General features: G+C 38.2%; 1 protein-coding gene across 2 annotated transcripts in view; it reads right to left on the bottom strand.

The window, feature by feature from the left end:
• The window catches only part of LOC113057428 (nuclear factor of activated T-cells, cytoplasmic 1-like), a 39,465-nt gene that overhangs the window by 9,436 nt on the left and 14,354 nt on the right, over nt 1–15,675 (bottom strand). The window contains exons 8-10 of one of the 2 annotated variants that reach the window (XM_026224845.1): nt 7,479–7,534; nt 3,862–3,994; nt 957–1,595 (exon numbers count right to left, since the gene is read on the bottom strand). In XM_026224845.1, coding sequence (XP_026080630.1) covers nt 957–1,595; nt 3,862–3,994; nt 7,479–7,534 — 828 coding nt within the window. The other variant, XM_026224846.1, reaches the window with a different exon arrangement.

A 15,675-nucleotide genomic window follows, 5' to 3' on the forward strand; every position in this document is an offset into this window, starting at 1 on the left:
ACCAATAATGTTTGGGCCTCTGCGAATACACTAGCCATTAGTCTCAGTATCAGTACACCCACAAACCAGCCAGAGAACGCCTGATGCATATTACAGGCAAAACTGGACAGTACTTTCTCAATTAGGCAAGTTCTAATCTGACTGGCTGACTTAATGTCCCAGAGTCAGGGCACAGGGTTTCAATCAGTAATCCTGGGGATAGAAGTTGTGTTTACAATGATAAAATATTCACTAGATTTGCCAAAGTTTGCCAGGCTAAATGAGTATGCAAAGAAGTTAGTTTTAAATATTATATATTCCACAGTTTTACTGTTTTCACTTAATTTTTGATTGAATACATGCAGTTTAGGTGAGCGTAAGCGACTTCTTTTAAAAACATATAAACAACTTGCCAACCGCAAACGTTTGAACGGTAGCATATATGTTCTCTATATTTGTTTGAATTGTCTGAAGAGGATAATCTTGTCCCGAATGAAAACTGACAAACTGTAATGGGTTGCATTATGTCATTCAAACATTCTCTTTTTGTCGGTGGTTCTGGGCCAGAATAAACTGCGATGTGGATCAGACTTTTTGCCATTTAGTCAAAGATCTGGCTACAACTACAAAACCATTATCTATACGCTTTTATGATTTAATCGTTAGATTAAATATTAAAATTCTTCCATCTGTTGAATGTTCCTTCCACAAAATTTAACACAAAAGTTGAAGGGAAACCGATGAAGTCATTCATTAACTTTCCAGTTAATTTAACTTCATTCTCGATATATTAAACATCATGGAACAGTGCCGCTGTCGTTGTGGCGGTAAGGTTAGCACTACGCTGGATCTTAATTTTGTGAGGGAGCACTCAAGCAAAAAGATCAAGCAATTAGAAACATCTGTTGGGCATTACATCAGCAGACTACGATGCACACGGTCACTAAATTTCGCTGGAATATTGCGCTGTCACTTACCATCATCTAGGTAGATTTGATCCAGTTCCTGTGGTTCCTGCTTGATGTTGACAGCCAGCATGGTGGGGGTGTCTCCCTCCTCCTGTAGGAGGGGGGAGGACCCACTCCTCACCGGTCCTTTGGTTATCTGAGCTGCTAATGCAGAGGCCTCACTGGTAGCCTGTGATTGGGTCAGACTGTGGCTGGGAGTGAAGGGGAGTTCTGGTGCGGAGTTTGGGGTGGAAGGATGGGACCCTGGAGAGGATGCAGGGCTTCCTGTTGGGTAGAGGATGGACGGTGGGTAACGTCCAGGTGTGGGCTGGATGGTGGAGATGTGTGGGACCGTTGGAGACTGGGGGCCTATACTCGATCCCGCTGATAGGCACTTAGTGGAGAGGTGAGGTGGGGAAAGATCCTGTAGTTTGGGGCTGGTGCTGGGGGAGGATGAACAGGACAGGGAGGAGGGGTTTGCCGCCAGTCTCTGAGGGCTCGATGTGAATGAGCCTGTGACACAAGGCCTTAGTTCTGAGGGCATCATGGGGGTCAAAGCCGGGGGGCTGTAGTAGGGCTTCGAATGCAGCGCCAACCCGGCAGGATGGAGTGGCGCACAAACCTGAGGGAGGTCGTAGTCATCGTGCGGCTCTGTTTTAATGGCTGGAGCTGAGGAGGTGAAGGGGAAAAGAGAGGAAAGAGAAAGATCAGATGAAGAAAATGGGGGAAAGGAGAAAAACGAATAAACACACGTTCCGGGTTCATGTGACTTTATGCGAGCTAGCACGAGAGAGTGGGTTTGTGGCTAGGATACCCACAGCGAAACAAACATTCTCATCAATGAGACTATGTGTCTGAGGCTACGCGCTCCCGCCCAACTGAAAATATTTAAAGAAAGAGGGAAAAAAAGGATGAATCATCACCACAAGAGCCTTCCAGCTGCTTTCAAAAATAAAAGGCCTATTTTTTTTGGATCTGCCCCCAGTGCTATTACCATATAAGCATGCATTATGAAATATTTTACTGCTACAGTAGCTTCAAATCCATAGCTACATTTTTCTCTCAGTAGAAGATTCAGGTTGTCATTTTAAGATGTCATCTCAGGTTTAAAGGAGCTAAATTGCAACTGGGTAAGAATTGGATTGAGACTGGATTAAAACCAGATCATACATATTCAGTGTACTGAGTTCAAACTAGCAGTAAGGCTGGCCGTTTTTGACATGCACAGTAGCAAAAGAGACTGTAAAAAAATATATATTTCTGTGGCTTTTAGTTCATGCCTTTAGTTATGGTCTTATGTATGATATAATCTATTATATACAAAAGTAACTTTTAGCAGATAAATATTTTCTTGGAAAAGAAGAGAATGATTAAACCCGATATTTACAACAAAAACAAAAGAAATTGTCCAATCAGATCTATCAGATCAATCCAAAATGAGAATGTCCCTCCAATTAAAACCATCTGCAACTGACTAGCAAATAGCAAATCATCTATGTGAGATAAATATAAGCCTATAACCTAACCCCCCCCCCCCCATATATATATATATATATATATATATATATATGTGTGTGTGTGTGTGTGTGTGTGTGTGGGTGTGGGTGTGCACTTGTGTATATATATATATCACACCTAAACCTTCTGTTTCAGAAAAGGAAACTGTTCTTAAGCAATTTCAAAAGGTCATTAATGTATTTATGTTTTCAACATCCATTTTTTAATGCATTAAAAAGACTGATAATGACATGACTACTTGTCTACAACTAAAAACTACCTCAATGTTGTTTCCTGATATATCTGATTCTGGTGAACAGATGTTTAGATACTGGGGAGAATTCATCTGTTGTTGACAAACTCTTCATCCTCATGACATTACATTTTTCACCTCTTAACTTCTGGCTGCATTTCTCAACAGACTGTCAGCAGCAGTTTATTTTTCTTCAGCGATGAGACATCCCTCACACCGACATGCCTCCACAGAAGCCCTAATGTTTTATTTTGCATTCTGTCAACAATACAGAAAAAAGGGAACTCTCTTTGCCGCCCAGACAAGTTTAAAATAGAGTCTAGACACCCATTTTAAGCCCAGAAGGGGGAAATGAGGCTTCTAGCACATGACTATAGAGGCTGGCAGATATCTGTCACTCCACCTCATGTTCAACCTCAAAAGACGGATGATTCAGATTTTTAACACTTAACTTCCAGGTACATTTAAAAAAAAATAATAATAATAATAAAATAATTTGTATTATTATTTAAAATTAATTATTCAAATCATTAATTATGTATTCAGTCAAATTAATAATTAAATTATTAATGATTCAATAATTAATTATTATTAATAATACAACAATTATTATTATTTTAGGGGTCCTTGGCCACAACCTGAAGACTGACCTGAAAAGATAATGTTTAGCTAAATGTTTTCATTGTTCCACCCACATAATGATAAAATATGTCGTACAGATACACTGCATCATATTTATAGTGTTCAGTCTAAAAAAAGACAGTACTACAGTTGCAGTGCCCACACTTCAGGAGACAGGGTTGGGACAAGCTGGGTCTGACTCAAGCCTTTGAACCACCCACTGGTTATGCACACTGGGCCTGAGGGAATTAGCAGTGGTTAGGACTTTTCAGATGTCATTTCAGAAGTCTTTTTTTTTTTTTTCACCTGGCAACCAGTCTGGATTTGAATAATAGCATTCACATACTGGACCCCACCCTGTCACTGCCCTTCCACTGCTCCCGGAGCAGGTATGGAAAAGAACAAATTTTATGTAAATGATTTTAACAACAGCAAAAAAAAAAAAAAAACTAGCCACAATTCCATCCACTAAAAAGGCATTTGAATGTCTTCTGAATTCATTCAGTCACAGACTGGAAATAAAGGAGTGTGTATGAATTAAAGTAAAAGAAGGTGATGTATTACCGTTTGTAGGCAGGTACGTGAAACGCTGGTACTGGCTTCTCTTCCGTTTGCCATTGCACACATAGAAATTCACTTGAACTGGACTGGATATTCTTTGGCTCCGGTATGGTGGGACTTCCACAAGCAAAGCCACCTGAAATGCAAATTATGAAGTGAAATAGAATCGGTTGAGCTGCTGTCAAGTGACGTCACCTTTATTTATACAGCTTTAACAAAACGATAGTGTCATTATTAAGCGCAAGTCAGTTCAGTGTTTATTCAGTTCAGTTGAAGAACAAGTTCAATTCAGCAATAAGCAGCTCAACCGAAGTAGCTCTACAGAAGAAAATAGTGGAATTTTTACTTCAATGTTGATTCAGTTCAGTTCAATAACTGTGAAAAGTTCATCAGTTATGAAACAAGTTCAATTCAGTGATAAGCAGCTCAACCGAAGACAGTAGTGCGTTATTCAGCTCAAGTGAGTTCAATTTTGACTCAGTTCATTTTAATAACAGTGTCCATGTTGTGCAATTTCTCAATTATGCACAAATTCAGTTCAGCACCTAGACAATATAGTGACATTATTCAGCTTAATTCAGATCAAGTTATCATTAAGTATCACTGCTGTCAAACTGATAAAATGACAGAATAAGTGTCTTTTGAAGACCAGCTAATCAAGTCAGTTGCAAGAAACCCAAACTCCATCAGGTAACTGAAATGGGGAAAAACCTTCATCGGGGTACCAGTTTTCCTCTGTCCAAATACATGTTGATGTGCTGGGCTGGTCAGGATGCTAAAACAAACAGAACAATGTTTTTCTATCACCACAGAGCCACTAGGTGAGTTACTTTTAGTAGTCCATAAGAGTTTAAAATTGAAAGTATTGGTTCATCTGACATTTTAATGAATAAAGAGTTTCAAGATAACAAAAGCCTTAATAACAATGTCTCCGTTATTCAACCTCAACAGCCAACAGCCACACACAAGCACAAGCAATTGTGGCTTTGTGAGCTCAGGGCAGAGGAGGTTCAAACAAACCAAGCTGCATGCACGGCCTTATTTTTGTGCTTCTCACTCTGAATGAGAGAATATCCGGGGACTTCTCCACTCTCTGTCTCCAGACAACACTGAACTTCTGACCGCTGAGCCATCTGCGATTATGACTACAGTATGAGAAAGGTGCTGCTAGTGTCAAACTGTCTATCTCCCTCAGCCTCTTTTCCTCCACCCTGAGATGAACCCTGTGTGGCTGAGAGGAGACTGATGGAGGTGCTGTACAGTAGCCAGAGAGGAAGTCATCAGTCTTCTTGCAGGTTTTAGAAGCATGTGCAGGTGAGCTCCCCGACTATTTATATTAGCACATCGCCTTAGCCGCAGAGCAATGCCAGACCAAGCACAATGTGTTAGAGAGAATTTCATCCATTAGTCTGATTCTCAGCTGTGCTCAGGACCCTTTGCCCACAGCAAAATCCAACAAAATTCAGATTTTCCCCAGGAAAAAAATACTTAAATGTGTTAAAATAGCAACAACACACCCGTGTTCCTAAAAATCCAAAATGAACTGTCTTTCACAAGTCATTTTACTTTTATAAAATGACATATTTCTGAGTGAAACAGCATATTCAATGCAAATATTAAGGCGATTTAGGTAATTTGGCAGTCTCAACCTGGTTACACCCAAAAGAAGCTATTTTGGTTATACGCCTACAGATCTTATCTACTTCAATTGAGAAAGACTGAAATCCCCAAAACTGTGACATAGACAACATTTCCTGCTACAAAATAGTAATAAAATCTCAATATCATGTTTTATCATTATGTTAAATCTTTTAAGTTTTTATCTTTTGTCTCTATAGTAAATCATGATGGAATTTTTTTTAGGCCTGCTCAGTTAATACACATGTATTATTATTATTATTTTTTTTATTAATCAAGGATGCATTAAATTGATCAAAAGTGACAGTAAAGACATGACAATACATACCATTTTTGTTGTTGTTGTTTTGTTTTTTTTTACTTTCTATTCATTAAATAATCCAGAAAAAAAATATCACTCTTTTCACAAAAGTCTTGACAGCACAACTGTTTTCAACATTGGTAATAATAGCAGCAAATCAGCATGTCAGAATGATTTCTGAAGGATCATTTGACACTGGAGACTGGAGTAATAGCTGCTGAAAATTCAGTTTTGCCAACACAGGAATAAATACAATTTTCAAATTTAATAAAACAGAAAACTGCTAATAAATTATTACAATTCTATATTACATATTACCATTTTGCTGTATGTTTGATCACACTGAATACACAGTGCTATTTGGGAGATCAGAAACAAAAGAAAAAAACATTAAAAAAAAAAATGATTAAGGCTCATTTTCTTTATACATTTTCTGGATCCACCATCTAAACAGCCCTGATTTGAAGACTATTCAGCAACAAATTTCAAACGCTGGTGTTTACATAAAAATTACTGTGACTTTAAAGAAGATCATGCTTTATCTTCTGGATTTGCAGATGAATGTGCAGATTGTGAAAAGACAAACAGATCCCTCCAAAACTTAAAAAAAGGCCACTGATACAATCCAGCTTACCAAACTAAAAGAGCCATGTGGTTTAGACTGAGTGAGAAAATGGTTCATATTAAATAAATATACATATACACACAGAGCAGGGCAGGGAGGGGCAGAAATCAAAGGCGTCCTTGTAAAAAAATGTCTAACACATTAATGCTCCATTCAAACAGATGGTCTCCATTCACTCTGAGCATTGAAACCAGGCGTAGAGGCTCTCATAAAGTTATGAACCAAGAGACACCAGACAAAGGCTAGCTTTCAGTGAGATTTTGGCTCAAGCAGGGAAAAAACAAACATTAATTCATTCTAAAAAAAAATATGACAGCCATCGAGCTGTCTTCATTTTATCATAAACACATGAGCTCAGACAGAAGCTAACACAATTCTGCCATAAATTTGAAGGAGTTTTAGCAAGCTTATTTTCTGATAGAGGGACCGCATTTGAAAGTTCTGCCAAGAAGCAATTAAAGAGTCACTACGCAATTATACATTCTCTTTACCAGAATCTACAAATAAAATGCAAAATAGCTGGTGCTTTTGTCTTTGATTTAAATATTGTATCATATTCCAGAAATGTATTTTAACCAAGTCTTTGTTTCTTAGCTGGACAATACTGATGGTTAAGACCTTTAGAATGGGTCTCTTCCAACAGCTCTACAGACAGACATGTGCTACCTAACAAGTGTGTGTGGCGTGGGGAGCAGGTGCAGTGATTCACACACAAACACGGTCTAATCCCAGAGTCTAAACTGTGGTCCCTGAGCTCTCACAGAAAGAATCTTCCATAGAGAAAACAAGGAGCAGGTTTGCCTGTGTGTGTGTGTTTGTGTTTCCTCCCGAGAACAGAGAGTAGGGCTCAACTCGTACATTATATCCGCTTTAGACACAAAAAACAACCCGTTTGCCTCAAACACAACAATACAACAACAAAAAAATCTTACTTCTAAACTATTTTGGTTATATATTTATTCATATGTTTATATTATTTAATTTATATATTTGTCAGGATTTCATCTTGCTTCCCTTTTTGGTGTAAGACAAAATGGTGAAAAATTGGCGACTTACAGATTTGGATGATTCTCTGTTGACTTTGGCCTCCATTTCCCATATGTGATGGCCATCTGCAAATAATAAATAAAAAGAGCACAAATTTATAGCATATTATTAACTTTCACTTAGCATATGCAAAAGAAACTCCATACAACTTCAACTCTGAATTCAATATTTGATATATCTACATTTATATATTATGATAGAGTGATGGAAAACAAAAATGAGTGAATAACTTTAATTTAAAAAAATCTATAATAATCATTATGATATTTTGTTAACATGAAAAATAAACATACAACACATATTTAGTACATTTTTAAAGGGATGAAAACAAGATAAATGTAGGAGAATCTTTTGCATTTTTGGTGCAAATTAGTGCCACTTAATATGTCAATATGTAACGTGGCTAATAATGTTTTATATATATATTTATAATTTTTTTTGTTGCTGTTGAGTCACAACTCGACATAAAATCTGGGTCCTGAAGCAAAATCAGCAGAGACCCGCTGCCGCAGACGACCTCAGTATAACATTAAAAAGTTCTTCTAGAGCTATCACTATACTGCAGTCAGCCTTGCGATTACATCATGTCTTGTCTGCCTCTGACCCGCTTGGGCAGATGGGGGGCTGATGCAATCCTAATGATCTTACCAGAGCCAAGAAGTGTGTGCGTGTGACGTGCTTTTGCTAGGGGGGGACCAGTCGCTTACATCAGCCCCTTGTGGAATCTCGCAACTCATGACAAATAGTGTCTGAAGGGTCCAATAAAAGGCCTAGTAAACTCTGCTTCAGATAATGAGCAGCGGCTGTTTGGCTAAAGAGCGTGGGGCGTGCTTAAACGTCATAGACTCTCATCTGTCCTTTCTCTCAAATCGCCAATCTCGGGCTTATTTTCTCCTTATTATAAAAAGTTTTATTTAACTATTTTCAGCCACCAGTTTCTCAATGCAAACAGGCTTTCCCACACAAACGCTCGGGAACAAAAGACATATTAAGGTTTCGTTTGCTATTTTTAGTTAAGACATCACTGAAAAGACGTTTTTACTCAGGCTGTAAAAGCAGGAGAAAACCGCAGGGTAGTTTGGTCACAGCAGCGACCCGCTAGGGCAAACCACAGACACACAAATGAAAATATAAAGCATCATTGCGTCTAAGACTGAATAAAAGAGAGGAAAGCAAGCAGAAGAAAGAAAGAAAGAACAATGGATGACACATCTTTCCATTGGCTCGTCTGCTGTCGTAATTTTACATAATTGCATATTGCTATCATACATGTCACACTGACGATGCTCCTGGCTTTAAACAGAATGCGGTGGAAAACACTGTATTGGTTTTCCATGATAATTTTCTATGACAAATATGCTCCAGTATTCCTAGACATTGAGTGCTTTATTTATACCACTGAGAAAGATCAAATGTATTGTTCTCACCTCTTTGAAATATTTATATGAGGTCCCAAGCTTCAAGTCAGACAAATTGCTGGTTAAATTTCAAGACAAATGACCTGTCAAGTTCTTCTAAAGTTACTCAACAGCACATGCGCTGAATAGATCCGAATAGCATCAGATTTAGAGGCGTGCTAACAATACTGGAGTAACGTCTGATTGCGATGACTCTGGCATCGGGGGTCATTTTCCATTGGAGGTTCTCAAACTATTCCAGACATATTATTCCAATGGAATGCTGAAACTATTTTGATAGCATTTTAAAAGAAAGCTTAGACAGTGGGGTCTAGTTTTCGTGGGCAGACAGTGAGGGCATCCCTGGCTAGTCGCGCTGCGGTCTGTGATGTGGTGAAACGGTCTGTCATTACTGCTGGAAGGTAATGTGATGCTTTAGGGAACCTCCATTCCCACTGTCTCCTTCTCTCTCGCTTTTGTTCCTGCTCTTTTTCAGATCAGTTCCAAGGAGTTAGTACCACTGGCGTATGCGGAGTCAGCAGACAAATATATTATGGTTAAATATGTCTATCTACAGCGATTTTACGGCTCATTTTAATGATGATGTATACATTACAATTCAAAAGTTTGGAGTCAGTAAATTTTTTCTGGAAATAAATTAATATTCTAATCAGCAAGGGTGCATCAAATTGATCAAAAAGTGACAGTAAAGACATTCATAATGTCACAATATTTCTATATCAATTAAATGATGTTCTACTGAATTTTCTATTCATTAAAAAAAAAAAACATGGTTTGCAAAATAAAATATTAAGAAATGTTTACTGAGCACCAAATATTAGTATATTAGAATGATTTCTGAAGGATCATGTGACACTAAGACTGGTGTAATGACATTGTAATTGACATCACAGCACAAAATAATATTGAAAAATATTAAACAAATATTCAATTGTAATAACAGTTCACAATATTATTGTTTTTACTTGCCTTGATGAGCATAAGAGATTTCTTTCAAAAACATAAAAAAAGGAAAAAAAATATTACCAACCCCAAAATTTTAGATTGAGGATAAATATCAAAATGACAGCTGATCAGTAAAAAAGTTGAACTAAACAGAAGAGAGAGTTAAATTGAGTTAAATCACCGTCTGTCTCCATCAGAGATACTATTTCACCCTAATACAATCTCTTGTGTGTGACATTTGCACATTGCACATTTTTGGGAAAGATGTGGCATGCCTGATTAACTGAAGATACACTGTATTAAACTGATGGATCATGGCCTTAGCAGAGAAGACAGTCCCAGAATGCACTGCATCAAGCTCAGTGAAAATCTACAAGTTTCCAGTATTATTGATTAGTCACTGCAGCTCTAATTCTTTGTAAGTAACATCACTCTGCACCCTATCCTCCCTTATTTTGAGCTTTCTTTCTGCAAAGGTTCAATCTTTTCTCTGAGCCTTCCCTCCAGTGGGACATGTCTAAGTGCTAGTGCAGGACTGTGGAGCTTGTGGTCATAAGAGCCCTCTTCTCTACTCAACTGAGCCATGTGAGTGGATTACCTGCCTGCTCTCCACGCTGGAGAACTGATGAGGACACACAATCCTCTTGCCTACGACTCAGCCACTGACCACATCATATCAGAATACTTGCTCAGTGAGAAGTAAACAAGTCCGTTATCAATAAATACCATGAGCTAGTTTTCTTGAAAGCCAAGGTCAACCTGACGTATTTCAAAAACTAAACTCTAACTAGATTTTACATGTGGTTACATCTATAAAACTTGCCACTATCGAACGCTTTCCAGGGGGCTACTAGGCAAGTTATGCAATTTGCTTAGACATTCAGATTAGTTTTCAGACGTTTCTATGCAGTTGCTAGGGTGGTTTTAATTATGTTCCACGTCAAAAATGCCCACCCCAAGTCTGTATGATATTTTGGTCTCTAGATATAGCCTTTGATCACAAATTTTTTTTCTTCTGTTGAACATAAGATAAGATATTTTGAAGAATGTTGGTAATCAAACAGTTGCTGATTGCCATTGAATTTCCATGGTATGAAAAAAAAATGTCTACCTTCAACTGGTTACCAACATTAATTAGAATATATTTTATTTTGTGTGTGTGTGTGTGTGTATGTGTGTTCAGCAGATGAAAAAGACACCCATACAGGTTTGTAACTACTTGACAGTGAGTAAATGATGGCAGAATGTTAATTTGTAGGTAAACTATCCCTTTAATACTAAAAGGGAGTTCACCAAAACATTTAACTGATGTTGTCTTGTACTCACCCTCATGTTGTTCTAAACCTGTATGACTTATATTTTAAAGAATGTCTCAATGTTATGATCAACATCATCCAGAGTCCATTTTTCAAAACAGCATATTTTGCGTTCTATAGAATAAAGATATGCTTTCAGGTTTAGGATCACATGATAGTGAACCAAGGAGTTTTGGGAGAACTGTTTCTTTAAATATTAGGTACTGAGTATTACAAATAGCTAGTGACGCTTGTCTTAGCAAATACCACTCAAAAACTAACTTCAAAATCAGAAAACTCTTTTCTGGATCAGCTTGTACTTGCCAAACTCCCCCTAAGCCCAGATCAGAATCAAAAGCCCTGTTGTGCTGTTGATTAGGGTGGGCCACAAAGAAAGAAATCTTAGTGTCCCAGGGGTAGAAGGCAGTCAGGGAGCTGGGTGGTGGTGGTAGTGTGCGTCCAAAAGCCTCCCTCAGACTGTTGTGCTGTAAACATACACAGATGCGGCAACGCAGACCTGCTCGCCACTGCGTTGTGAATAGACTCCCTTGTCCTCCCCGAGTTACAGCGGAGAGCGATCCCCCTCCTCCTCTGGGCAAAAGGGATCAGCGTATGGCACGAGAGAGAAAGGGGAGCTCAGGCTGGGATGACCCTAATTGCAGATGCTCAAGCGAGCCAGTTTTCCAGAACGTGCTAATGAACAGCAGCTGTGGAGTCTTCAGGCGAGGAGCGCTCCTCTTCTATGCCACGTGAAAACACTCCAATGTGCTAAAAAATGTGCATTTTCATTGCGTTTAAAAGGAAAACTATAAAAGACACCATATTCTGCCAGGCCATTGTCATGGATGGTCTGTTTATGAATGTCTAATATTATTTTTGTTGCTCTTTAATGAGGAGACAATGCAGGGATTCCCTGAGGCTTGTGGTCGTGATTGGTTTGTTTGCGAGAGAGCACCATTGTTGCCGAGGGTTGTTGAGGACAAGCCAAACCTCAGGGCTCCTTCACACGGAGGTTATTGTTCTGAAGTGTGAAGGCGGACTCCCGCATGAGATTTTCATTCTCCAAGCCTCTCTAGGATAAACTCATAGAAGACCTATAGAAACCACTCACAACTTACAACATTATTAGTAGCTGTTAAGGTGAGCATCACTATTACTATTGCTAATAGGGAAGGTTAGAGACTAGACTAAATTAAACTAAGTAAAATAAAATATATGTGTTCTAAGGCTATGAATGTTAATATGAACTTGAAATGCTGATTTAAATCAACTGTTTGTTGGGTTAATTACCGGGCCTTTCTACGAGTTACATTGCTACTCAAGTAAATGGTTAAGAACTGCCTTCGTGTGAGTCACTGAATCATTGCTTAAACCATTTTATTCAAAATTACTGATTCTTTCTGTAAAAATGACTCTTGGTTCAGTAAGGGAGTCATAGTCAGTAGTGGCTCCAAACAATTCAATGAAGCAATGAGAACGATTCAAACTTCTAACTCAGTGAGTTCAGACCTTTTCATGACTGTCCCATTAAAAATAATAAGTTCATACAAGTCATTCGTTCACAAATTGGACAAAATTCTTTGCACTGCTGATGCTGTGGTTTTGAAGCAGTGGTGCACACACCTCACAAGATATTTGATGAAAATGTATACGGACACACACAAGTTATTGCAAGTACATTTTGAATGACTGACTTAAATTTTAATGCTGTGTTCATTTTGGCAGCAGTCTGTGGTTTTAACCAATACTGGAGGTTGATGCATCTAAAGTGTGTTTTCAAACTACCATCTGTCTGTTCACCGTATGATTAAGTAAAAAGAATTTGGTTTATGGTTTTTATGGACAAAAGCCGAGACCAATATTCACCTGTGCTGTCTGGAACCACCCATGACTGCAGACAGATCTACTTCTGTTCTAATGAACACTGACTCACACACACACACACACACACACAAGTCTGTACCTGGATAACTTAATATAAAGGGTAAAAATAAGCATGGTCCCACAGCATTATCATATGAACTCACAGACCAACACACAAAGAAAAGAGGGGAAAGAGGGGAAAAAGAATTTTAAGTGGTTTTGCAGCTAGGCAGGCAGTGAAGTCCAGTGAGTCCAGATGTAAAAACGCTTTTGCTCTCACGAGGGTGTTTCTTTGTGTCTACCTCTTCCTTTCACTAATTTTTTTTTGCCCTCTATTTTTCCTTCTGTTAGGAATCCCCACTGTTCCGTAACACACCCACACGCACATATTAACTTTAACACATCTGGCTCAAGCACTCACACACAAACACATACACCATTTCCAGTCACTGGAAAAAAAAATTCGATTCGAACAGCAACCACGATAGATCCCAGCCCTGGCCGGTGTCAAATAAAGATAACAAAAACAAGTTCTGTTGTTACGAATTTGCATACAAAGTCAACAAGCTGCTCAACCACTGACACTGGGATCTCTCCACCCATCTCAACCTGATCTGCATCTGAGGACGCCAACTTAAAGAACTTTACAGTTGAGAAATTCTTCCCTCTCCCTCTTCCTCTTCTAAGAAAAGAAGATGTCTTATCTTTAGTCATAAGCCAAAATGAAGATTTCTTGGAGGTGTCTGATTATGCTGTGGTGTCTAGACCAGACAGTGAACTCAGATTAGTAACATACACATATTAATCACAGATGACTCTGATGTGGAAGGTGCACAGATCAGACAGCAAACACATTTATATAAAGCCATATCTATCTATCTATCTATCTATCTATCTATCTATCTATCTATCTATCTATCTATCTATCTATCTATCTATCTATCTATCTATCTATCTATCTATCAGCAAATCCATAGCAACAACCCAAAAACAAGGCCAAAAATCCACCTCAAAAGGCATCTAATAACTGCATCTCTTTTTAACAACTTTCAAATAAGGCTTTGTCAAGATGACATTCATAATCTGACAAACTATTCTATTCTATTCTATTCTATTCTATTCTATTCTATTCTATTCTATTCTATTCTATTCAAATGAATTAGCTATAACAATAATTCCAATTGAAAATTCTGCTTTACTTTCAATCACCAGTCAGTTTTAAATGATTTCCCTATTTCTTTCTCTCAGTTTCAGAATTTTTCCTCTCCCATTGTATATTAGTTTCCATTTAAGAAACGCTCCAAGTACAGATGGGAAAAGAGTGCATGAAGTCACGTTGCAGCTGAGAGGAAACAATGGTCAGAAAGAGGGAGAGAGAGAGAGAGAGAGAGAGAGAGAGAGAGAGAGAGAGAGAGAGAGAGAGCGAGAGAGAGAGGGATTCCCTGTGTGTGAGTCACGTTGCGGGAGCCCCCTCTTTACTCATAACAAAAACAACCCATTCCTTCGAGACTGAACCTGCAGAAAAGATTTCAGATTTCAGATTGGTTTCAACACCTTTTCATTAACAGTCACAATGTTGATCATCTTGCAAGAAATATTCCTCTAACATTTATCTTAAGGAACCGTTTCTGTCATTTTGTCTCACCCCCCCGTTGCTCCAAATCTTTCTTTCTTCCATGGATCAAAAAATATACATTGTTCAAGCATATCTTGGCCACACATCAAAATTTTGGTCTGTTCCTCACACAACTGTAATTCTATGAGATTCTGAATATAGTGTGCAAGTTGTTTAGACTAGATCTATGGTTTCGGTTTCAATTTGGATATGCATACACTTGCATTATATGCATATTTCCTCAAAAGACCTTTTGAGTCTCATGTAAGAAAGAAAGTTATAGAGGTTTGGATCAACATGACAATGAATAAGGAGGAGGGAATAAGTAATGATTTCATTTTATGGTTGAACTATTCCTTTAAAAATTATGATACTAGAACTAATATGAATCTAATATACATAAATTCCATCTAAAAATCCATAGAGAGGCAGAGGCCTCGTTCCCTTCCTAAAAACAAACAGAGTGTTTCCCAGTTTTAAAGAAGGCAAAGTTTTATAGATGATGGTAAATGCAAATACAGGGGAATAAGTTATAAGGCAATGAAGCAGGAGCATGTGACCGAGCTCATGAAAAATGATAGTGGAAAAGATTTGCCTTTAGAAAAGTGGACAGAGAGAGTGAGAGGGCTGTTGATGCCAACGGTGGGCTGGCTCAGGGGTGTTTCCATGTGAGGAGAGCCCAAGAATCCACAACCCATGCCAGACACAGGGAAACCCTTCTCAAAAACAAGATCACACACCCTTCTGTCAGCAAGCACACACATGCCCTCTCTATCTCTCTCTCTCTATCTCCTCTTTACACAAACACCCACGCACATATGTGCACAAACCAAAAATGTCTCTTGGTTAGACAGCATGTTAGTGATGCAGTAATTAAACCAATTGGACCTTGATGCAACAAAACTCATGCAACTTCCACAGCAACTTCTATCCATCCATCCATCCATCCATCCTTCCATCGCTTTAAAACCAACTCTAAATAAGATAAGAAATTTAATAAGACAAAATTTTATATAAAACACAATAATAAAATACTAATTTTAATTTCATTATATAGAGAGAGAAAGAGA

The sequence above is a fragment of the Carassius auratus genome, chromosome 38 (genome assembly GCF_003368295.1).
Source record: "Carassius auratus strain Wakin chromosome 38, ASM336829v1, whole genome shotgun sequence".
Lineage (NCBI taxonomy): Eukaryota > Metazoa > Chordata > Actinopteri > Cypriniformes > Cyprinidae > Carassius > Carassius auratus.